Genomic DNA, 24777 nt, shown 5'->3' on the forward strand with positions numbered 1-24777 from the left:
AAATGTATGAATGTATGTATGAATGAATTTGTGCACAGTTTTTGAAATAAATAGGAAAATCCATAAATGTTGCCATCGAACAAATGTTGCCGCAACATGTTCTTAGACCCAGGCCTAACGGTCGATGGTGTTGATCCCCATGTATCTGACTACACGACCAATCATATAGATTTTTGCTCGGAAAGTTAGAAGGCTTTATAGGTCATGATTAGATGAGGCTTGTCGAAACACATTGTAAGAAAAGAACAGGTCCCGAGCTACCCGGGTAGCATTGAAGCTAACTTCAATGTGAAACCATACAACAGTACAGAGGGAAGGAGAAAGCTCTCAAAGCGAGGAATGCTCCCCACTGGGTGGCTATCGCACCAACAATAGATGGCGCTACCAGTTTTTGATGGTGCTATTTTTAGAATGCATCAATCGTATACCGTCTGCTAAACGAAAACTTTTTAGATTCCTTTATGCTTGAGAGCTTGAACCGAGTAGACCTCATTTAGGGGTCGTTTAGCTATCCGGGCTTCTCGGGACTTGACCTCGTCCGGATAGGTGAATAACACGGAAAATGAGTCAAATGATATATTTTATCACCAATTCCTGATTAGTTTTTGGAAAATTATATTATTTTTTGTTAAAAATAATCATGGTTTTATCAACTACATTTTTTCAATGAGAATATTGGAAAATTTTCCTTGAATTATCGTGTCTTTTGTTATGACAATGTGCTCTTTTAACCGCTTTTTCAAATATCTTTCTCATAACGCAATGTCACCATTGTAATGAATTGGCATTTCTCAAAAGCACGGATAAACGGACAGCCGGATAAAAGGAACCCGGATAAACAGCGCTCCACTGTATTTGAAAACAGTGCACATATTTGCTCATAAACATGTTTTAAAAGTAAGTCGATATATTTTTAAAAACGATTGGGTATTTTAAAACGATATTCCCGCAACATTTTCACGTAATCGTGCCTTAAAATTTAGTTTAAATGCTAAAATCATTGCTCAACAACAACAACCATGAACCGAAATTTGTTCAATGCACAAAAACGTTTCTGAACATTTTTGTAGGAAAAAAATGTCATCAATAGGATTTCGCTACTTGGGCTGCCAACACCAGCAGCTGTCAAGGAACGTCAAACTAATCGAGCTGTCATCCACTGCGCCAATGGCACAACCCGCCCGATTGGTCCACGGGTGATGTGTTTGGTGAAAACAATTACTGGCACGAGCCCGAGAGCGAGTCAGTGTCGTCGTCGTGTCGTCGCGCACGGTCCATTGCTCCGTGAAAGCAATAGAAAGAAAAGAACTTTTTACTTCCCCCGCACGGGTTTCACCCCGTCAGTGTGTCCTCTGTGTATTTCTCGCTGTGTGTGTATGTATATATGGATGTGTGGTGATTGAATTATGAAATCAGTGAAGTGCCTGCACCGCTGCGGACAGTGACATATCGTGTACGTTGGTGTGTTGCCCTTTTTTGCCCCCCCCATACACATACATACACGCCAACGCAGCCAGCATTGTATTGAGCCGGCCGCAGCTGGTGCTGCTGCTGTGTCGGCGGTGTTTTTACCTTTTTCCAAAACTAACGCGGTGTAGCGAGAAGGATCGGAAAATCTTTTCACTAATCATAACACTTGTTGGATTACGCACACACACACAGCACACGTACAGCTTATACAGCATCCGGAACGGAGCTGCTGCTCACAACCGTGTCCCTCTGCGTGCCATTGTTAGCGATCCGTCACGATAAGCCGCTTGAAGACTGCTTCCCCCCTTCCTGTCCCTCATTTTCGTTCAGTTCAAAGCCCTTTCGGTGGCGTGATTATTATTGTTATTTGACGAGTCCCCGTACCCCAGGGCAGGAAAAGCAAACGTTTGCCTGTGCGTTTTTGTGTGTGTGTGTGTGTGGAGAGTGTGCGCCCGCGCGTCTGCCCGTGTCTTTGTGTGTGTATGTGTGCTTCCCTACGGGGTCGTGGCAAAAGTGAGGATATAATAAGATAACCTCCGCAGTTCCTTTTTTGTGTTGCAAGAAACTGTGTTATGTGTGTGTGTGAGTGTGTATGTATGTGCGGCAAGTGCTAGCGTGCGCTTGAGTGTGTGTGTGTGTGTGTGCGCTCGCGATAGGATTTTCCACTCAGTACACACGAAAAAAGGATACAGTGTGTGTACAGGACACGCACACACACAGACACACAAGCACACCGATCTTGACAAGCAATTTTGGATGCACATGACGTTTTTCTCTTCCCCTGCACGGATTTTCCCCACTAAAGTAGGCGCTGGACTCGAACCTCCACCTGGCTGACGCAGCAATTTTTTGTGCGTGTTTTGAAAGAGTGTGCCGCTACTCTCCCCCCCCCCCCTCCACAAACGGTAACAAGCTCACTTCCGCTCGTCCACCAGCGGGTCGACGCAGGGTGTCGTTGCGAGCAACGGCCATCATTTCGCCATTAGCAGCAGCAGCAGCAGCAGCACCGGCAGCAGCAGCAGCAACCGCCACACTCGTCTGCGCAAAATGGCGCGCCCGGTGGTGGCGGCGGCGGCAGCAGTGGTGGTGTGGCGAAGGTTAACGGTACTGCTGACCGTCCTCTGCCTGTACGGGCTGGTCGTGCCGACCGAGCAGCAGTCGTCGGTGCGGCACGGTTTCCCCCCGTCCGTGCTGCACGTGGAACCGGACGTCGAGGCGAGCCGCCGGCTGCCCCGCACCGTCACCCTGTCCGTGGCCGATCTGGACGGTGAAGACGGCGGTGTCAATCCGGAGGTGGCCGCCCTGCTCGGCCGTTCCCCTTTCCTGCGGGACGAGCTGGCGCGGCGGGCAAAGCGCGATGCGCCACCACCGACCAAGGATGCGGCGGCACTAAACAAAACCATCCCGGCGGCGGCGGTGGCCGCAGGGGCTGCAGCACCGCCACCAGCCGGCAGCAACTCGTCCACGCCGACCAAGAACACGGTTGCGTCGGAATTTTCCCCGTCGCCGATAATCAAGGCAAAGGTAAGTGGCCGCTCCACGCTTCTTTATCACGCTCATTCTGCTGCTTTGCTCTCTTTCCCTCTCTCTTTTTATGGTTTATTGCAAGAGTGAAGGCAACGGGCCTAGTGAGGAAAGGGAGGAGGTTTCTAGGTACAGATACCGTTCAAGAATCGAAGGAATTAATCGAACAACAAGACAAGCAACTAACTACCTTCTAATGTCACTTCTTTTTTCTGTTGCAACACCGTGTGCACGGGGACGTAGCAAGCGCTGCGCCTGCACGGAAAGGAGAAGCATCAGCAAATGTGAAAATCAAATGCGAAAATCCGCGCCTGCTTTGTGTGTGTGTGTGTGTACTGTATTGTTGCACTCATTCGTACGCGGTGGGGTGGGGTGACACCGATCCGTATCGACTTATTGGCGTGGCTTTGTGTGTGGGTCGCGCTAGAAAACAAAACACACACTGCGAGGTGTTGTTGTGAAATTCGGTCTTGATATGATGAACCTTCTCTGCTGCGTTAGAATTGCGCGCTTCCCTCGTGCGATAATCGGCTAATGGTTGCGGGCAGATAAAGACTATCGCTGACTGACCCTCTGGTGGATGTGATAAAAAAAAAACAAATGTCCTGCACGCGTGTTTTACTTATTGTAAAGCGAAATTTTCTCTAAAGAGTTGTTTTTTAAAGCGGATTATAAAACGCTTTTTTCAAGCGCATGTCGTAAAAAGGTAGCTTTACGTGTAATACTGCGTCGTAAAAAAAGAAGAAAAGAGACAACCAAGAGGACCAACCTCCTCTATCAGCTGTTTGTGTGTGCTGTGTGCGGTGGAAACAAAATCGATCGGAGGTGCCACATTCGCAACTGATTCGCGCGCGCGGACACAAAGAGAACGGCCGATGTAATAAATGCGATGTCAGCATTTTTTGACAACTCCCAACCCACCGCCCTTCTACCGTGGGTGATGATGCTTCGCTTGGGAATAGAGAAAATTGTAAACAAGCGCGTACATTTGCGTAGATATACATTGCGTTGGTCAAAGAAACGGCGTAACACAACAGTAGGCCTTGCATTAGACGAGGAAGAGAAGAAGATGATGGTGGTGGTTGTGGTCCGTGGGAACGAATGCGTTTGTGTTTGTTTTTCGGTACCTGCGCAGATGGGATATTATTGTGCTTTGTGATTAAATCGCACTCTAGAACAAAAGTGCAATCGGCGCACAACTGTACGAGGTGCACCTTTTTGCCGACCGCAAACAAACTTTCCAGTGGTTGGAGAATGCGTTATCTATGACTGTGGTTGTGTGTGTGTGTTGAAAAAACACAAACACACAAATAGAGATGAGCGATTGCATTGATAACGATGCACTTGTGTGCAAAATGGTCGCTTTTTCTTTATTTATTTGTGAAATAATTCCCTGTTTATCTCGCGACCCGGGCAAGGTTTTGTTGAAACGCCACACGTAACAATAATGCCAATTGTGGTGGTTGTCTTTGCTGATAAAGATAAGAGACAATCAACGTGTAGTAGGGATGGGACAAATACAGATCAATATTACGCATTAGTCGCTCAGAATGTTACGCCTAACATTACGTAGCATTTTTGTACGCTCAGGTCCTCTTATCATAAAACTGCGTTTAAATCAGATTAATATTTGTAAAAAAAAACTACGAATCATTCAAAGGGAAGGCTCCATCATGCAGCAATACAAGGGATTGTTATCAGTCAGCGGATCGCTCCTGCTGACCTGAGAGCTTTTAGTGAAATTACTGAACAACCGAGTTAAACGATCGGTTTGAAGGATGCACTATCAGATGTTTGTAGTAATATTCAAGCTGATGGAATTACATTCGGGCAACAGTTTGAAGGATATTGTTTGAAGTATGCGATATGAAAGAGAATCCTTGACCACAGTGATTCCGGGTTAGATTTGTTCCATGACAAATAGATCCTTGAAGTCTTCTTCCTTGAGACGATTAGAACCTTGAGTAGTGGCGTGGAAAGTAACTCTGAAGTATTAGGATATGATATCTCGCACTCAAGAGCTATAGTAGGGCATGATTGGGGAAGATTTTACGCCCCGAAGATTGTTAGGTGTTAAGATATTCGTGATACAGGGAAGTTGAAAGTTGTTGGACCTACAGTGCAACACAATTCAATGAAAGTATATGCAATACCACGATATAGACTTCCTCCAGGGACAACTCCAATTCCAGCTTTGAAGAGGAAATTGATGGGAACATCTTCATTCGCTTTCCAGAACTTCGTTTAGGATTTCACATTACGGAAGTTCCGATCATCCCTATTGAAACAGACTGACAATGGTTTAATTACCAGTTATTTCATGATGGTACCACCAGTAGAACCCCTATTACCAAATACCAATTGGTATATGGTCCACTTTTCATGTCCTAAAAGAACACGATTAATCACCCATCTCCACATCCTTTAACAAATGCATTCATTTTGTGTAACGTAATCAAAACCAAACGTTCTACTGTCACTAACCTTCTTCCCCGTGATTATTCAGAATCCAGTAAGTTGCTGCTCTTTTCGCTTAAACCACCGCCCCGTGACTGTGTCCCATCAGTTTGCGGAGTGTATCCAATTTCAGTGCGGTGTATCAATTCCGTTGATAAATACACTCCGATCGAACGAACGCTAGTTGAGTCGTTGCCGTTCGTTCACGTCAGTTGTTGTGTGGTAAGCGAAGACGAGCATAATGAAGTGTAGTCGTTTGCGCTTTTTTAACCTGTGAACGGACAGTACGGCGTGAACACGGTACGGAGGGGGTTGTAATCTGATCGCGTGGACAGGTTGAGTGGCCCTTCAGTGACCCTACGCTGCACCCATTAGCATATTGCCAGCTCTTTTTTAACCTGAATGTAAAGCAGTAGTTTGACCGGGTTTTTGTCCGTTTCGTTCTGCTCGAAATGTGTGTCAAATATACCCAACACGTGTTATGGCGGATTTGGAAGACGGAAAGGACAATTCGTTTGTCCGGTATGTCCATTTTTTATTGCCATCATCCCGCATTAAAAGAGACGATTGATTGTAATCAACGATCTCTCCTATTCGTACTGCAATATTATTGTGGTATTAATTGTGTCCCAGTGGGAAGAGACGTCCTTAGCCCACATCTGAGCAGAGCCCGCAGCATTGAGCGTGATTTGTTTCAATTCTAAATCCAGCGTGTACCAGCCTTGGCAATGACGCGTACGAAAGATCTTCCTGCTTGAGTCACCATAGCAACACCAAACCAGTGCATGAAAGGGCAGTGATTTGTTCCCTGGTGCTGTGCTGTACACACATGCTTTGATGTGGTGTGATGTTTGATGTTTATTTTGCTGGCCGTGTGTGCTACTGTGTTTATGCTTGCTTGGTGAAGCGGCGTCAGCGCACTCGTCGGGGACTCGATTTTTGGACCGACCACAGTGAGGCGGCAGATGATGCGCGAGATGACTCGTCCATCCTCGGCGACCCATTCCCCGGAAGCGTCCAATAAAGAAGAGGCGTCCTTATCAATCAGAGAGCATTATTCTTCTCAATTGAAACTTCGTCTGTCCCTACACTCTCTCTCCCAGACAGGAAAGGGCTGCGCTGCATGTGGAAGTTCGGGGTCTCTGCATAGCTCCAGTACAGTAGTACAGAACACACAGCAGATAAGCAGCGCACTCTGATTCATCTTCTGCAATTCCAAGCACTATCGCTTTGAAGGAAGTTGTATATTCTTCTTGCTCCCTCCATTTGTTTAGCTAAAAAGAAAGGAGCGATCTTTCATGTTTTGCAATCATAAACAGTGCCCTAGGATCAACACATGACAAAATTCTTTTCATTTTTTATGATGTGCTCTTTGTTCAAGAGTTACTGCTTTCTCGTAATGGTCTTGGGTTTGAAATTTCGCTTTAAAATTCTCGAACAACATTCCTCTCTCGTACTTTTCTGAGAAATATGTGTCTTTGTTGAGACTTTTTTTTAAACATAATAATCACAACTGTGCCTGCGTTGGCAAATATGGCATGGTCTCTTTCCTTCCCATGCTTCGTTCGTTCTCCGGTGGCCCTTTTTTGCGCAATTTGTGTTTGCTGACTAATGAAATCCTCGCCCACAGCCCTTTTTTCTGACTGGAATATACTATCAAGACAGACCACTAGTCCAGAGTAAGTTGAGATAGCGTGCGTGTGTGTGCGTGTGTGTGTGTGTGTGTGTGTGTGTGTGTGTGTGTGTGTGTGTGTGTGTGTGTGTGTGTGTGTGTGTGTGTGTGTGTGTGTGTGTGTGTGTGTGTGTGTGTGTGTGTGTGTGTGTGTGTGTGTGTGTGTGTGTGTGTGTGTGTGTGTGTGTGTGTGTGTGTGTGTGTGTGTGTGTGTGTGTGTGTGTGTGTGTGTGTGTGTGTGTGTGTGTGTGTGTGTGTGTGTGTGTGTGTGTGTGTGTGTGTGTGTGTGTGTGTGTGTGTGTGTGTGTGTGTGTGTGTGTGTGTGTGTGTGTGTGTGTGTGTGTGTGTGTGTGTGTGTGTGTGTGTGTGTGTGTGTGTGTGTGTGTGTGTGTGTGTGTGTGTGTGTGTGTGTGTGTGTGTGTGTGTGTGTGTGTGTGTGTGTGTGTGTGTGTGTGTGTGTGTGTGTGTGTGTGTGTGTGTGTGTGTGTGTGTGTGTGTGTGTGTGTGTGTGTGTGTGTGTGTGTGTGTGTGTGTGTGTGTGTGTTGTGCAGGCTCAGCAGAAACCACCACCAGCACAAATGAGTCAATCGTATTACAATAACATTGAGACGCTGTAGAAAATTGTTTGGGTTAGCAGAAATGCAAACCTGCTGGAATACTGTTAACTTTGTATCGTTATAAAGCACGATCACACTGATGACGGAACTGCTGATAGAGACTTGAGGGGGAAGGTGTACGGAATGTAAACTTTAAATTCTCAATGGACTGTTTCAACTGTTAGGCTCGTTTACAAGTGACTCAGTTAGGTATTTTTTTAATTATTGATTGGAGTCATTCGGTTAACGTATAGAATGTTAAATCTGGGTCAACAGTTCGAGCTGTCGATAAACATTTACAATTGAAAATTGCAGATCCTTGAATATTTTGTAAACGTTGGTTACTTTGAAGGAAACTTTGTTTATGAATATGGCGCGATTTTGATGATTGCAGCATTTTCCGTTACTTATTCCGGAGGGGTTTTAGAGATGTCTACGGAACTTTAAGAATGAGATTTATGTGTCGGCATGTTTTTACTGATTCAGTTTTCTAATGCTTATCATCATTGATATCATCGTTTGATTATGTTCTTTTTGCGTTCCAACTACATTTGTATTATTGATGATGCCTAAAAGATGATGTTTTCTAACAAGAAGGTAATAATATTTTGTTTCAATTCTTGAAATAATTTGATGGTTAGATTCATTACAGTGTCATCTTAGTGTTACCTGCTTGATATAGAGTAATAATGCCTGTTTGGGGTATTCTTCGGCGTTTGCTTGATACACTAATCACACGTTATGTCTATACTAGTGATGGGTAAAGTCGGATGGTCTGAGTCGCTCGGATTCGTTCGGAGTCGTTCGGAGTCGGAGTCATCTGGAGTCGTTCGAAGTCGTTTGGAGTCGTTTGGAGTCGTCGGAGTCGTCCGGAGTTGTCGGAGTCGTCCGGAGTCGACCGGATTCGACCTTCGAAACAAATACCTGCATACGAAGTGCACGCGCAAGGTAAAACACCAAAAGAAACACAAGGAGATGAAATGCCTGATCACATTGCACCGGAAGATTGCTATTAACTCCGACCGCCTTCGATACCGGTCGTCTCCGGGCGATTCCAGACGACTCCGAATGATTCCCAACGACTCCGGACGAGTCTGAACAACTCCGGGCGACTCCGGACGACTCCGGACGACTCCGGACGACTCCGCACGACACCGAACGACACCGAACGAATCTCATTCCGGGTGGAACTAGTGGTTCGGATGTTACTAGAGTAGGATCTGACTCGAGGGTGCGCTCCAAAGAACACATCACTAGTCTATACTTAAGGTTACAGGAGGTTTCAGGCGTTCTCATAGTTGTGGGATACTTTCATGACTCACACTCTACTCTTTATGTGATGGAAATTGCACTATATAGCACCCTTTTTGGACAAATCCAATCCCATCCAATCGAGTGCAATTCCCATCTTATAAAGTTCACTTCCGATAAGTTCAAGGAAACATCCTACAACTAAGAGAAACCCCTGAAAACCCTAATAAGTAGTAAGTAAGTAAGCTGATTTTTATATTGATGCAATGTTCCAATGTATTGCGTTTTATCTTGTGATGCAAACAATATAAATTTTATTAGAAAATAAAAGTTATAAGCTATTTGCGAAGCATTGAAACTGTTCAAATTCCGTAGATTTGTAATGTCATTGGAAATCCATACATCTTCCTTTGAACATCTAGGCAACATCAGGAAGTCTCATCATATGGAAATTCCTATTTATTCATTCAATTTAAAAGGTTTCATTACGGCTCATAAATCTTAATGGAAGGTAACAAAACGATCCAGATTGCTCAAGTGATTGGTTTGTTTCTGATCCTCTGATCTTTCTGTCTGAATATCTGCCCTGTCAAGTGTCAAATTTCCTGGTTAATGTTGTCATACGTCTTAAGACCCTAAAATAGGTCTTGATTTTATCACTTTTCTTCTCTTTTTAAATATCTCGTTTATTTCTAATAAATCTGATGTAATCTGACACATATTGCTCTTCAATTTCACCATCAAGCGACGCTCCACAAACAAGGACAATAATTAATCGACCAAAACAACCTAAAAAACAGCAAGGTCATTTCTATTTTCATGTCATCGGCCCGTGGCTGCGAAATCGTGTTTTTACCACCTTCACTTCTTCCTTTTCATCATCGATCGGGTTTGTTTGTCGCACATTTTCACTATCTCGTACGATAGATGCGTATGCATGAACCGTGCGTATATGAAGGTGATTGCGCTTTGGAAATTTACTTTTAATCTATTTCATCATCATGAGCTTTAATGTTTTTGGAAATTACATTTTAGTTCGCATTGTAGAGTTAACTGAGTTGTGTATCAGCAATGAAAAAAGATAACAACGATCTAATGAAAAAGAGAGGGAGAAAAAGAGGAAGAATGCAATAAAGTGTTAGCGATAATGTTATTTGCATACTGTCTCGCCGAGAGTAGCTGCCCCCCAATGTCTTGGAATCTTTCTTTGTGCCGTGCTAGGGAGATAAAACGTACGAAATGGATGGTCCATCCTATTTGCACCTTTGAACAATAACAGAATGTAGTTCAATTGCGTCTCTTCTTCAAGTACATCTGTCGCCTCTCTGCGTCTGTGTGTCTTCTCTTTGTCGTTGAACCGTAACCGAAAGAGGAGAAAAACGACACATTTGCACAGCAACACCAGCACCAAAATTGCTGCTTATTTTTCACAAAAAAAAACGGAAAAAACACACACACAACCTAATAGAACCATTTGAGTAAAGTACTCTGTGTTGCGCGTACGTGTTATGCATCGGTGACGCCAATTGCAGCAGCACCCGTGCGCCCGGGGGAACAAAGAAAATCTACCATTTTTGGCGTTGTACGCGAACACGACTCCGCCGACCCAAACAAACGCAAACGGGATTTTGTTTTTGTTTTTGAAAGGTTGAGGAAGCTTTTTTGTGTAATAAATGTTAGAATTTATGGACCGCCATTGTGTGTGAGTCAATGGTTGTCTATTTCTATTAATTACTCTCCATTGCTGGAATTCCTCGATGTGTGTGCAGCGCAATTATCGCGTTTTAGTGCGACGACACAGCCACAGTCATCACAGGTTTTGATGATTTTGTCAATGCGGCATGGAGGAAAATTGCTATTAAACAATTTACATGATTCATATGCGCCCCCCGTGCCGAGAGATAATCTCGATAATGCTGGAAGGGGGGAAATGTTGGAAGCTGCTGTTGCGAGCCGGGAATAGTATGCCATGACACGCACACACACGGTGAGAGAGAGAAGGGGGGAAAGAGCTAATTGTTGCATTCTAATTGCTCTAGCTCTCGGATGAGTTATTCCCAGTACAAACGACGTACGATGATAAGAAGTGTTGCCGGATGTGTGTGTGTGTGAGTGTATGTGTCCGGGACAAGACGGGGTAACGCCTTCGCACTAAATAGGCAGGATGCATTTACGACGGAGTGTGGGGGTGGTGTCTATTATACACACATCTAAACGCCACTTGGGTCATGATTTTCAATCGTGTGCGGCAAACGGAAAAGATGAGATGATGGGGGGCACAGCGTGCAAGATTTTGTCCTCTTGCCATTAGTCATCGGCGGTTGGCGGTGTGACCATCGTCACTCAACGTTAAATGGGATGCAGACTTGATTGTGATGCATCAGTGATTTAGTTTTTATTGTTCTAGGCGTGTTAAATCTAGACGATTTAGATTATTTATGTCTTTCTGCTTTGTTAGTGCTCTTCTACAGGGTTAAGGGAGGATAAATGATTGTCCATCGAAACGATTTACTCTGTATAAGTATACATTATCAAGAATGGAACCTTGGGGCATTAGTGACACGTTAATGAGTTCACGAAAATCATTAAATTTAACCCAGATCTGTTTTACGCTGTCTGCTGCTTGCACAAACTGTAGGGGAAGCTGGGTCGAAATGGTCACCTGTATTGTTGGCAAATTAACACGTTAATAATGATTTCTAATGATTGAAAAAACACCAACTACAAAGTTTAAAGCATTAACGTTTTATAACCTAAGATTCCAAAATACTTTAATAAATTAGCAAATAAAATGGTAGCTCAAAACTATGTAAGTTTCACCATCACGAAAATAAGCTTTCGTAAGAATTTAACATATAAATAAAGCAAAAAGAATATGTATCCATGCACATGATATTTATCACTGATTTACGTGAAAAAAGTAACAATTTAAATTTATTAGAAAGTGTTTAATGTTAAATTTTGTAAAATGTTGCACTTGGGACAAAAGGGTCATTCCAGCATGGGGCAAAAGGGGTCGGTATGTTTTGACAAGAGCAGAGATTAGGCTGTGGAGTAAGCTAAGGTCGCTACAATATATTCGCTTTACATAAATAAAACTGTGCATACATACAGCACTATACCGACAAGAAAAATTACTGACCACATGTGAATTATTGAAATATTCAACCATTTTATTAAATTTTTTAACAAATCACTTTAATACTAAGCTTAAAGCTCTACTCGCACAATTATATCTAGATGCAAGAGCTTAAACCAAAACCTAAGGTCCAATGTTGTGGCCCATTTTGCCCCTTTGTTTTGATGTGTTTTGACATTTGGTGTAAGACCATTTTGCCCTATAGCGAGACTATTTCACTCCGCACAAGTTTTTTTCCACAGCTTTTTATGTTAATTTTTAAATTTTATTTTATCCATTTATATTTGTTGTTAATGCGTCTACTTCTGATTGTTTTTCACGAGTAAGGTGTTAAAGCAACGATTGTCGTCAAAATATCAGTGTAAAATGGTTTACCCAATCAGATACATAGAAAAATCCTTAACAGTACCATATTGTCCCTCTTTCCACTACTGAACCAGCCGAATCTGAAACAAAGTTATTTTTTCGTTTTTTTACAATTTATGGACTGTAGAACCTTCAACCTTTTCTTATTTTTTCATGCTTTTTAGTACGTTTTAAAGGACCGATATGGCCATTTTGCCCCGTATTCCCATAGTTCATTATGTGCTGCTTTGATGAATTCCTCGAATATGTCTTTATTTTCCATTAAACGCGGATGTTAAACACTCTAAGCAGCAACTTAAATCAACATCAATCTATAAGACTTGTTTCACCTTAAAAACCCCTCTCATGTAATGATCAAATGATAAATGCTCTTTTTTTTTCGCAATTTTCCACTTTCAGACGACAAACCTGAACGATTCCCACGGTCAGCTGATTGTGCACTGGCTGGGCGAGGGTACGGACGTTATGATCTGTCTCGCCCGCGAACCACCGGACACGGACATGAAGTCTCCGCCGCCATCACCCTCGCGTATCTTCATGTCCGAAGACTATGGCGATACATTCCTGGACAAAACGGCCGACTTTATGCTCAACATTAGCGGCGTTATGACCAACTCTACTGTGGAGCAATTTTTTACGCACCAAAAATATAACACGGTATGTAAGAGCAGGCCAGGAGGAACGTTGTGAATGATGTGAATTAATTAAAACGCTTTCTTTTGCTTTAGATTGTCTTCATAGACCCGCGAAATCAAGCGATATTCACATCGGAAGACTACGGCAAAACGATAACGATGCGAAAGCTTGACTTTACCCCATCGGACGTATCATTTTACGACTCGGATCGGCGAACTTTCCTCGTGCTGGACAAGCGCGATCCCCAGAGGAAGGTTAGCACTAGCGGAGCAATGCGTCCTTTTTAATGTAGGAATGATCGTAATACTTCTCGTTTCCACTGTCCTTGCAGCTTTATTACACAACTGACTTTGGCGCATCGTTTACGCTGCTGCAAAGCTACGTCAAGTCCTTCCTGTGGTCATCGGGAGACGGTGTCCCCATCCATCTATACGTGGAACGCAAAGAACCAACAAGTAATTACCCTTGCTAATACCTCCCAACATGGTCACAGTTTGTAACAGATTACCCTTTCCCTTCCTCGCACCTTTTACAGACACCTCGTCAGTGATTTTCTTCAACGCAGCCGACCTCTACACGGGCAACCGGCAGTTTAACGTGCTCGTCGAAAAGGTGGAAGATTTTCACATCAACAAAGACTTTATGTTCGCTTCGCAACGCCTTCCCAACAGCACCCAGCTGCTGATCTCCTACAAGCGGGGCAAGTTCGTGAAGGCCGACTTTCAAACCGAGCTCGACATCCGCGGCTACCACGTGGCGGATGTGGAGGGTCGCCGCATTATGATTTCGGTCGTGCACACGGAGCGCATTTCGCATCTGTACGTGTCCGAGTCGAACGAGGACATGACCGATATAAAGTTTGTGCTGAGCCTGGAGAACATTTTCACCTACGTGCCCGAGCTGAACTGGCGCACGAGCTGGTTGGTGTAAGTAGTGATTAGTTTAAACTTAAAAAGGAATTATAAATACTAAGGTCCTTTTTCTTGGTGCAGAAAATCGTCCGAAACAGCCTTCACCGACCTTTACCGGGTGGAAGGGCTGCGCGGTATCTACATCGCATCGAAAATGAACCGCATTCCGGTATCGGAAACGATCACACCGGACTATCTGATGTCGGTGATCACGTTCGATCATGGCAATACGTGGCGCCCGATCAAGGCACCGGAAACGGACGACGAAGGAGCGCTGCTGAACTGTGGCAAGGACTGTAGCCTTCATTTGTCGCAGAAATTCTGTTCTCTTTACCCAGTAGCACGGTATGTTACGCTCTTTTTCTGTAACATTAAATCCTCTATTGAGACATTATTACAGCTCTTTCTTCGCTTTTTCCCTACAGCTCGGTGACCATCATGAGCTCAAAAACCGCCCCGGGCGTCATTATGGCGGCCGGTGTCGTCGGAAAATCCCTCAAAGGCCATCCCGGCGTTTACATTTCGCGTGACGCGGGCCTAACGTGGAAGCAAATCCTGAAGAACTACTACTTCTTCAACATGGGCGACCACGGTGGCATTCTGGTGGCGGTCAAGTACTTCAAGCTGAAGGGCGAAACGAACGAAATCCTCTACTCGACGGACGAGGGCGAACGGTGGCACTCGACACCGTTCATCGGCAACCAGCTGAAGGTGTACGGGTTGATGCGGGAGGCCGAAGCGAACGGTACGATCTTTACGCTGTTTGGATCGGAGCAGGAAGAGCATCGGTGGCTCATCATTAAGATCGATCTGAAGAACGCGTTCACAGCGAACTGCACGGAGGATGATTACAAGTTCTGGACGCCGGGAAGCTACTCGGGCGATTACTTTATGCCGTGCGTGCTCGGCCGGCAGGATACGTACCAGCGGCGCAAACCACACGCCAACTGCCACAATGGCATCGGGTACGAGCGGCCGATCCGGCAGGAGGTGTGCGAGTGCAACAGCTGGGACTTTGAGTGTGATTATGGCTTTGTGCGGAGCGGCCAGAAGCGATCGTTCTGCGTGCGCAACAAAACAATGACCAACTTTGACCCGTACGCGGTGCCGGCCTCGTGTAAGCCGGGTGCGTTTTACAAGCGTACGCGTGGCTACCGGAAAATCGAAGGAGACGTGTGTGTGGACGGTTTTTCGTCCCAGTTTCTCCCCCAATCGATCCCCTGCCCGATGGAGCAGTCGAACGAGTTTTTGATCATCGCGCAGCGGGAAAAGATTGCGCGGATCGATCTGCGCAACAACAACACGCGCACGGAGTTTGCCATTCCCGGGCTGAAGAATGTGATCGCGATCGAGTTCGATCAGAAGCGCAACTGCGTGTTCTGGGCTGATATACTGACGGACGTGATCGGCCGGCAGTGTTTGAACGGTAACTCGACGTCGGAAACGCTGGTAGACAATGGACTGTCCTCCGTCGAGGGCATGTCGTACGATTGGATCTCGGAGGTGCTGTACTTCGTGGACGGTATGCGGCTCATGATTGAAGCGCTGCGAGTGCCACCCCCTGGGACGATCCCACCGCCCGGGTCGCCACGAACGCCCAACGTGCGCCACACGATCATCGACAGCAAGTATCTGAACAAACCGCGCGGCATCGTGGTGCACCCGATGGAGGGCTACCTGTTCTGGACGGACTGGAACTCGATCCGGCCGTCGATTTCGCGCTCGAATATGGATGGTTCCGATGTGCGGGAGCTGTTTACGAAGCCGCAGGTCGCGTGGCCGAACGGCGTCACGATCGACTACATGGCGGAGCGGTTGTACTGGGTGGACGCGAGCAAGGACTACATTGCGAGCAGTGATCTGGATGGTAAAAACTTCCACAAGGTGATGCAGCAGGACCCGTTCGTGCAGCATCCGTTCGCGGTGGCGGTGCTGAAGGACGTGATGTACTGGGACGATTGGAAGCAGAATTCGGTATTTTCCGCGGACAAGGATCACGGCATAATGGCGAAGCTGGTGGCGGAGAATATGACCAATCTGATGGACATGAAGGTGTACGGGCACACGATCCAGGTCGGAACGAACGCGTGCTCGAACAATGAGCGCTGCTCGCACATCTGTGTCGGAGGGCCGAAGCGTACGTACAGCTGTCTCTGTCCAGATGGTATGGAGCTGGTGAAGGAACGGTGCACGTGTCCGGCGGGCACCACGGCGCAGGCGAATGGGTGCGCCCGGACGGGCAAAACCTGTGGGCCGAAGTTTTTCAACTGCAACAACACGCGCTGCGTGCCTCAGATGTACAAGTGCGACGGGGAGGACGATTGCGGCGATCGGAGCGATGAGGAGGGATGCCCGGCGGCGAAGCCGGCCTGTCCGCCGCACATGTTCACCTGCAAGCTGGACCAGCAGTGCATCCCGAAGCACTATCTGTGCGATTTCGATCGCGACTGTAAGGATGGAAGCGATGAGGAGAACTGCAAGACCCCGAATTGTAAGACGAACGAGTTTACGTGCGACAATGGGCGGTGCATTAAGCTGGGGTGGATGTGCGACGGAGAGGACGACTGTCGCGACGGGTCGGACGAGAAGGACTGTCAGAAGAAGAACGCCACGCTGGTTGAGTGTAAGGCGGACGAGTTCCGGTGTAATGTAACGAACGCCTGTCTGCCGAACCAGTGGCGCTGCGACACGGAGAAGGACTGTCCGGATGGGTCGGATGAGGCGAACTGTAACAACAACACGTGCGAATCGTGGATGTTTACGTGCGTGAGCGATGGCAAGTGCATCTACAAAACGTGGCAGTGTGATGGGGCGGCCGATTGTAAGGATGGTAGCGATGAGAAGGACTGTCCGATGCTTACGGGCGGGGGCGGCAGTATAGACGCGGGCAAGACGGAAGCGCCGACGAAGAAACCGGGCATCAACATCAAGCCCGGCCAGGAGTGTCACGATTGGATGTTCAAGTGTAACAACGATCGATGCGTGCCGTACTGGTGGAAGTGTGACGGTGTGAACGACTGTGAGGATCACTCGGACGAGCAGGGCTGTGGCGAGCAGGGAACGGCGGGTGGAAAGCCGATCGGAGGAAATGGAACGACAATGGCACCGACCGGATCGTCGAGCAGTTCGACGCCGCCACGGCGCAAGGATCGTACCTGTGGGCTGCATGAGTTCCGGTGCGATTCGGGTTCGTGCATACCGAAGCGGTTCGTGTGCGACAGTTACAGTGATTGTCCGCGCGGCGAGGACGAGGAGAACTGCCCGAGCCATAAGCTGTGCAGCAACAACAACTTCCGGTGTCGCACGGACGGTATGTGCCTGCCGATGGATCGGTTCTGCAACGGGATCTCGGACTGTGTGGATGGCAGCGATGAGGAGTGCAATTTTAAGCCTTCAACGTAAGTGTTCCTGCTGGTGCTGGTGACTATTTGGAGGGGTAAATCTAATTTTGTGGCTCTTTCACACTTTCTCTCTTGTAGGTCGGTGACGACGAACCGCAACTGCAGCACCAATCCGGGCGTGTTTGCCTGTGACAACACGTGCTTCGCGCTGATGCTACAGTGCGACGGCAAGCCGGACTGTTACGATGGATCGGATGAGGAAAATTGCTCTGGCAATCGGAAAGGACGACACTATCAGGTAGGGAGTGCTAGGAAGTGAAATATAAATCAATCCACATCTCATTTAACACACTCTCTTTCTGTCTTTCTGTCCACAGGTCACACAGATCAGTGTCGATCAGCGTTCGCTCAATTCGACCAGCTTCCTGATCTTCTGGTGGCTTCCGGCGACCGTTAGCCTTGAATATTTGCCCTCCATCTTCTACAACAATGAGTGGAAAAACGTATCCAACTGGATCACGGAGACGGAGTATCGCTTTACCAACCTGAAACCGTACACGACCTACACCGTGACGACGTACGTGCGGGCGAAGGGCCAAACGAAGATTACCCCACCTTACATTTACTACGAAATTGCGACAACCGAAGGAAGTAAGTTTAATTGGTTGCTTGAGAGAAATTTCATGATTCATGATTTTGAAACGATTCATTCATATTGGAAAATAATAATTCCACCTTAAAAACGATCGTTATTCGAAGCTTTCTCTTAATGATTTGTGAATCATATTACACGTTAGATTAACAAAGAATCACAATTCTTAAATGATTCATGAATGTCGAAAAAGAGCGATTCTGTTTTAAGATTCGTTTCGCAATTCAGAGTCATTAATCATTTTAATGATTCATATGAGTCATTCTTTCAGACGACTATTTACGGATACATTCGGATACATTGGACAATTATTTGCTCCAAAATTCAAGATGTTTAAATGATTCACAAATATCGTTAAAGAACTCTCTCGTGCAAGATTCATTTCGTAGTTCGAATAACTCGCTTTTATTGATTCATATTAATGAACCATTTATAAAGTCCGATGAAGCACAGCACTTATCAGACACAGGTTCATAACTAATTCAGAATTGTTTAAATAATTCTCATTCTTAAAGAAATTCATGAATCATTTCTAGATTTTAAAAACCCTTTACAGGGTTTTCCAAGACACTTTCAAATGTAACTATTGTTATTGACCGCATGCCAGATGTTAATCCACATCAATCTAATATTTTATTTCCATCATAATATTTTTTAATTTCTTCAGCATGATTTTCAACACTTTTCAAGCTGGATTGAGTTTGACAGTTCTTTGTTGTGTGTTGAAAATCATGTTTTTAAACTGAAATTTCATTTTGAAGCAAATACACCGTTTGTCAGCTGTTGAAAAACATGTAGAATGCGGTGTTCGAACTATGTGCACATTCGAAAGTGACTTGAAAAACTCTGTATAATTTAAGTTTTTTAATTTTTTTTTCTTTATTACACGGTTTTCCAAGTCACTTTCAAATGTGCACATCATTATTCACCACCTTCAAGATGTTTTTCAACAGCTGTTATAGTGTATTTTCATAAAAAAGTCAGTTCTTACTCATGATTTTTAACACATAACAAAGAACTGTCAAACTCAATCCAGCTTGAGATGTGTTGAAAATGATGTGGAAGAACTGAAACATTATTGTTTAACATTTGACAGCTGTTGAAAAACATCTGGCAATCAATGTGTACAATATGTTGTAGACATTGTAAATTTATTCGGAAATCCCTGTATGTCTACTTAACGTCTTCTTTACGCTGTAAATCGTTGTAACTTCAGTACGATTCATCACCATAAAAAAAGAGCGATTCTGCTTTACGATTCGTTTGGTAATTCGAAAGGCTCTTGTTTAATGATTCATATGAATGAACCGTCTTTAAAGAGTCACAAAACACGTAACTAATCTGTATCAATGTTTAATGTCCTCCCACTCTTCACTTTCCAGTCCCTTCACCACCGCTGAGCGTTTCGGTCATACAGCAGAACGGTTCCCGCGTGCTCGTCAGCTGGGAACCACCGAAGGAAGCGAACGGCAAGCTCGAAGGCTACACCATCAACTATCGCCCACAGTCCAAAAACGTAACGCCTGCCCAAAACGTCAAGGTAAGCGCATCGGAAACGAGCGTCATCATCGACAAAGACTTCAAACCGCACGAGGTGTACGAGTTTTGGGTGAAGGCCCGCAATGGCAAGCACGAATCGCTCTCCTCCGTCATGGTACCGCTCACGTTCGATGGCACATCGTTCGTGGAGAAGGTAACCCGCATCGAGGTGCTAAACAAAACGGCCAAATCGGTAACGCTGCGCTGGAAGCCGGTGACGAATGCGGACGGCTACATGGTAGTGCCGATCCTGCCCCAAACGTATCCGGTGCTGCCGACGATCAAGGTACAAAACGCCACGGTCATTACGCTGGACAACATGGTGCCGGGGACGCAGTACGTCATCAAGGTGGCCGCCTACGTGAAGAACTTCTTCGGCCAGCACGAAACGACGATCGTTTCGTTCGGCGGTGTGCCACTGCCCGCGCTGAACGTGGAGCTGAAGGAAAAGACGGACCAGTACGCGCTGCTGCAGTGGGACGAACCGAAGGGACTGGACACGAGCAAGCTGGTGTACGGGGTGTACTACGGCACCAGCATGGATGCGCTGTTTGAGGGTAAGCAAGCGTCATTGAGGGCATTTTGTATAGCAACGATCTTGTAATAACGATTTCCTCCTCTAATTTGCAGCCGCACGCATCAACACAACCGCTCGGAGCATTAAGCTGGCCGGCCTGATGCCGTGCCAATCGTACCTGGTCAGCGTCGGTATCGTCGGTCCGATCGGGCCCGGCCCGCTCGGTCGCAATCCGCTGAAGCTGGAGACGGCATACAATCGTACGCTTCCACCAAAGGAACTAACAGTTGATATTAACGAAACTAGTCAAGAAATGACCATCGAATGGCAGCATAGCTGTGCTTTGGATTTGACCGCATACCCAGCATACATTGTAAGTGTATATTGTGTGAGTAAAGAGGTATGTAGAGAAAATGGTACAAAACAATCTTCTCCCATCATCTCTTCGCGCAGATTACGGTACGCGAGCTGACGCTCAACAAAACGTCCGTCGTGACGGTGCAACCGTCCAGCAACAAAACCATGGTGCACGTGTTCCGACAAATCCCGAAGGGTGCGGCGTACGAGATTTCCGTCTCGACCGACATCCCGAACGCGCAGGCCGTCCGGATGGTTGCGTACTCGGCTCCGCTGCCCGCACCCGATCAGCTGCAGGTGTGGCCGGAGCGTAACGGCACGTACGTCGTGTTTTGGAAGGCGGTGAAAGATTTCAAGGACGATGGGTAAGTGTTTTGGTAGGACTCAAAGTTAGAAAGTAGCGATTAATTTGCTCTTTATGGTTTGGTTTAGCTTTACGTACGAAATTATTGTGCACGAGGGCCACGGCATTAACAACTCCGTGCCGCCGTTCCTGACGATACCGGCCAAAGAGCCGCCGGCCTTCATTCAACCGGATCAGCTGAAATCGATCGCTGATCATGGCGTCTTTACGGTTGGCGTTCGACTAAAAACGGATCAGGTAAGAGAGTCGTTGGCTTAAATTTATATGAATCCTGAAGCTCATTTGTAATCGTTCGTCATCTTCCCTTCCCCCACAAACTAGGGTCTGTACTCCGACATCGTAGAGACGGAATCGTTCACCAAGTACAGTGCGTGGATCATGATGGAACCGTCCACCGCCACCGTCAGCTCGGCGTGGAAGTGGATCGTGCCGACGGTCGTGGCGGTCGTGCTGGTCGCAGTGCTGGTGTACTTCGTGCAGCGGCATCGCCGGCTGCAAAGCTCGTTCAGCCGGTTCGCCAACTCGCACTACGACACGCGAACCGGTGCCACGCGCATCGGCTGCACGCTGGACGATGACGAGCACGAGCATCAGGAGGTACCGCGCAGCTTCTCCGACGACGAGCCGCTGGTGATTGCTTAAGCGAACGTAAACGACAGTGCAAGGTGAGTCTGGAGGCGTGTGTAAAGTTTGTCCCACGGGCGCACGGGGGCTTTGCTAATATATTTAATAGATTATGCGTGGTAACGATACGATCTCTCAGATAAAATCCTCCTTGCCTGCGTGTCCACACCAAGACAAAAGGCAGAGGCGGGGAAGGGTTGATGTTGAAACGGAACGCTCCGGGGGTTTATAAAAAGTAGCGCGCGCGTAAACTAGCGAGCACAGAACTGAACCACATTATGCTGATACACGTGTCCGTGCGTGGTACGCACGTGTTTTGTTGCGCATTAAATCCCCCATTTATCGTACATTTAATCGAGTCAGCCAGCTTCCGACGACGACGAAACACGCGGCGTGTAACACGATATTATACTGGGCCGAACAGGGAGGCCAAATAATTGATATGAAAAAAAAGAAAACAAAAAACAAACCCTAACAAAGACGTACTAAAGAAAGTCAAACAAGAGACACAAGAAATAAATGAAAAAAAAACTAAAATAAGCATTAAGAAAAAAATGCGTTAAACAAAGAAATAGAGACAGAGAAAAAGGAGAAACAGTGAGTGACGAGAGGAGTGCTAAAATGGAAGCAAACAAAACTGAAAGACTAAACTAATTTTTTGTGTATTTATGTGTTGTTCGTTTTATTGAAATAGATTTATTTAAAGTGTAGCCAAGTGGGAATAGAATTGGACAGTAGCAAAAAAACATAAAGCAAAAGAATGAATAATCGTGTCGTTCTGTAGAGTCCATTGCTGCGATACGGAAGGAAATGGAGAGAGTGCAGGAGAGAAAGAAGAGTGTAGTAAGCAAAGTTTTGTCGTGGAAAAACAGTCAATATATATATATTGCTAATTTGTACCGTTTGTAAGCAAACTCTTTGCGTGTAAACTATTTGTACATTCTGTTTATGTTGTTTGTTCTTCTCTTCCTTCAATCCTTCCAACTAGAATGTCATATACAATTTGTTTGTTTGTTTTTTTTTCTTCTTTCTCTCGGGTACAGCATGTGTGTTGCGTGTTTGTCGCGCGTTATCACGGTTTTTTAATTGTAATAATATAAATACTATTAATAGGCATGTTTGAAGAAAAAAGAAGGGGAAGAAGGGGAAGAAGGGGGAAAACTGCATAACAATAAAACGGCAAACGGAACCACTTGTGGGCACACAGCACGTGTCTCTTGTGGGAGAGTAGAGGAGCACAGATTTGCTCATAGAAAGAAGATGTAAGAAGAGACGTTTGCAAGTGTACAGATTCTGTGAAATTGTGGCGTGTTTTGCGAGGAGAATATTTGTAAAAAAAACAAAGCAAAAAACTGTAAAATGCTACGATAAGTTACAATACACATCCTTTTAAACGGAGAAACAAGAGTGGAGAGGAAAGGTTAACGCCTCATCCTTCTTTCAATTTTCTCCCCGCCCTATAGCAATTGGGCATTGAATTAAGCTTGAGTTTGATTGAACCACGGGTATTACGTTTCGTATGAATTTATATGAGCAATGTTTGAAATGGGTTTTTGTAATTGGTAGTGATTTTAGCAGACGCGCGGCGTAAAAACGATCGCATCGCGCATCATTATAACATCTCCAAAAAATAACTGTATTTTTACTATAAGATGAAAACGGAAGGTGGTGTGCTCCATATAAGATAAAACGGGAGGATAGAAATAGCTCAGACATAAAATACTATCAGAAAGTTTACTTAAACCCCATTTTTTCCCGCCACCAACCAGAGGCATACCCCAAAAATGCAGATAGAGATGTTGACCGAATGTAGGTCCCTTGTTTTGAGCTAACTCGTAGTGATGATCGTAACTGTAGAGGCATCCGCTTCCGACTGCAGATTTTGGGTAAAGGAGGACGATGAGAAGGTATTTGTACAGTAGGACGATTGCAAGCTGAGCAAGAGTGAAGTGTGTGGTCCAAAAGAAAGGTAAACGAACGATAGGTTAACTATATTGTGTAATTTTTGGGTAATTTTCTGTCTTTGGATGTGAGTCTGTGTGTGTGCGATCGCTTTCATGCAGAACGGGTAGTTTTAAAACCACGCCTGACTACTATCAATCTACTAAAACCGTGCATTGATAAGCTCTATCAAACGGGTAGGCGAAGAGAGAGAAGTGAAACAGAAGTGGATTGTTTGGTAAATGTTCTTCCGTTTAACAAGAAAAATGAACAAGAAATCTTTGGTTTCAGGCTTCTCTATACTAGAATACACACACACACACACACACAGGACAACACACCAAGAATTCCAAAATAAAAAAATTAAATAAAAGAAGATCCTTCTTCTTTTGAAACACAAAACAGTAGTGAATATAAAATAGTCCGCCAGGGGTTTGCAGAAACTGAGTTGTGTGTAATTGATTATCTTTACCATTAAGTAGCGAAACAATAAAGACGACAATGAGTATGTGTGTGTGTATGTACGACGTGTGTACTCCCCCTTCCCAATATGTATGTGCGCCATTACCGTCCAGTTGCGGACGTCCTCAATACGACGGTGACTGTTCCCCAAATGGACGGGGTCAACACAGCTAGAGAGGGATTGGAGTCTCTACAGAAGACGACAAAAAATAATGTTTAGAGTTTTCTTTTTTTCTGCATCTTTGTTCTGATGACTTTTGGTCCTCCTCCTGTGGGCATACCTACAGACAGTGCAGCAAAATGTCATGAGTATCACGAGATATTCACCAACGAAAACAATGAACATATCCGTGGTAGCTTGATTCTCATTGCTGATACGCAATGAAAGTACGTCATGACATTCCGAACGCGATTCTGGCTGTGAATAGTGCTGCCTAATCCCACTGTTTCAGTCACCAACACTCATGACTGAAACGAAGCTCAAATCAGCTCACGTACACAACTGAGATGATCAGTGATGAGACTCAAACAGTTGGAGTATCAATCACGTGCTTGATGACATTTTGTTTAGCACCCAACTCTTGAACACTCACTTGGTCACGACATTTTTTCCCAAAGATAATCACGACATTCTTGGAATATACTTGGTGTTTGGTCCCAAGCACAAAATGAGCATTCTTTCTCGCTCTGTCTCCTTTGATTATCTGTCGGGTCAAACAGAGTGGGAAACCATGCTAGTTTTGTTTCTTGGAACCACTCGCACGCATATCTCCCATAACTCGTGACGATCACCGACTGAAAACACATGTCGCGACCAAGTGATTGACCAAGATTCACCAAGCATGTGATGGTCGCAAACAACTGATTGAGTCTCACCTCTTCTTCTTGCGAGAGGGAATGTATCCTCCTATGTTGTTCAAACTCTTGTTTGAAACAGCATATTCAGAGGCTTACTCTC

At 45.5% G+C, this 24777-nt stretch overlaps 1 protein-coding gene across 6 annotated transcripts; it reads left to right on the plus strand.

Moving 5' to 3' along the window:
* The first annotated feature begins 1204 nt into the window (after positions 1-1204).
* On the plus strand, positions 1205-23881 carry LOC120959443 (sortilin-related receptor-like). 6 transcript variants are annotated; one of them, XM_040382824.2, is made up of 15 exons: positions 1205-1461; positions 2276-2994; positions 12875-13132; positions 13204-13365; positions 13443-13566; positions 13647-14037; positions 14104-14367; positions 14448-17420; positions 17502-17661; positions 17741-18014; positions 19398-20111; positions 20185-20444; positions 20525-20793; positions 20861-21029; positions 21114-23881. In XM_040382824.2, exons 2-15 carry the CDS (start codon positions 2518-2520, stop codon positions 21432-21434), a joined length of 6816 nt encoding a protein of 2271 aa, XP_040238758.2. In that variant the 5' UTR covers positions 1205-1461; positions 2276-2517; the 3' UTR covers positions 21435-23881. The 6 variants fall into 6 exon arrangements, with proteins under 6 accessions (XP_040238758.2, XP_040238760.2, XP_040238757.2 ...); XM_040382826.2 differs by having other exon boundaries at positions 2279-2994; XM_040382823.2 differs by having other exon boundaries at positions 1205-1453.
* Positions 23882-24777: the final 896 nt, after the last annotated feature.

This window comes from Anopheles coluzzii, chromosome 3 (assembly GCF_943734685.1).
Source record: "Anopheles coluzzii chromosome 3, AcolN3, whole genome shotgun sequence".
NCBI classification, from domain to species: Eukaryota; Metazoa; Arthropoda; class Insecta; order Diptera; family Culicidae; genus Anopheles; species Anopheles coluzzii.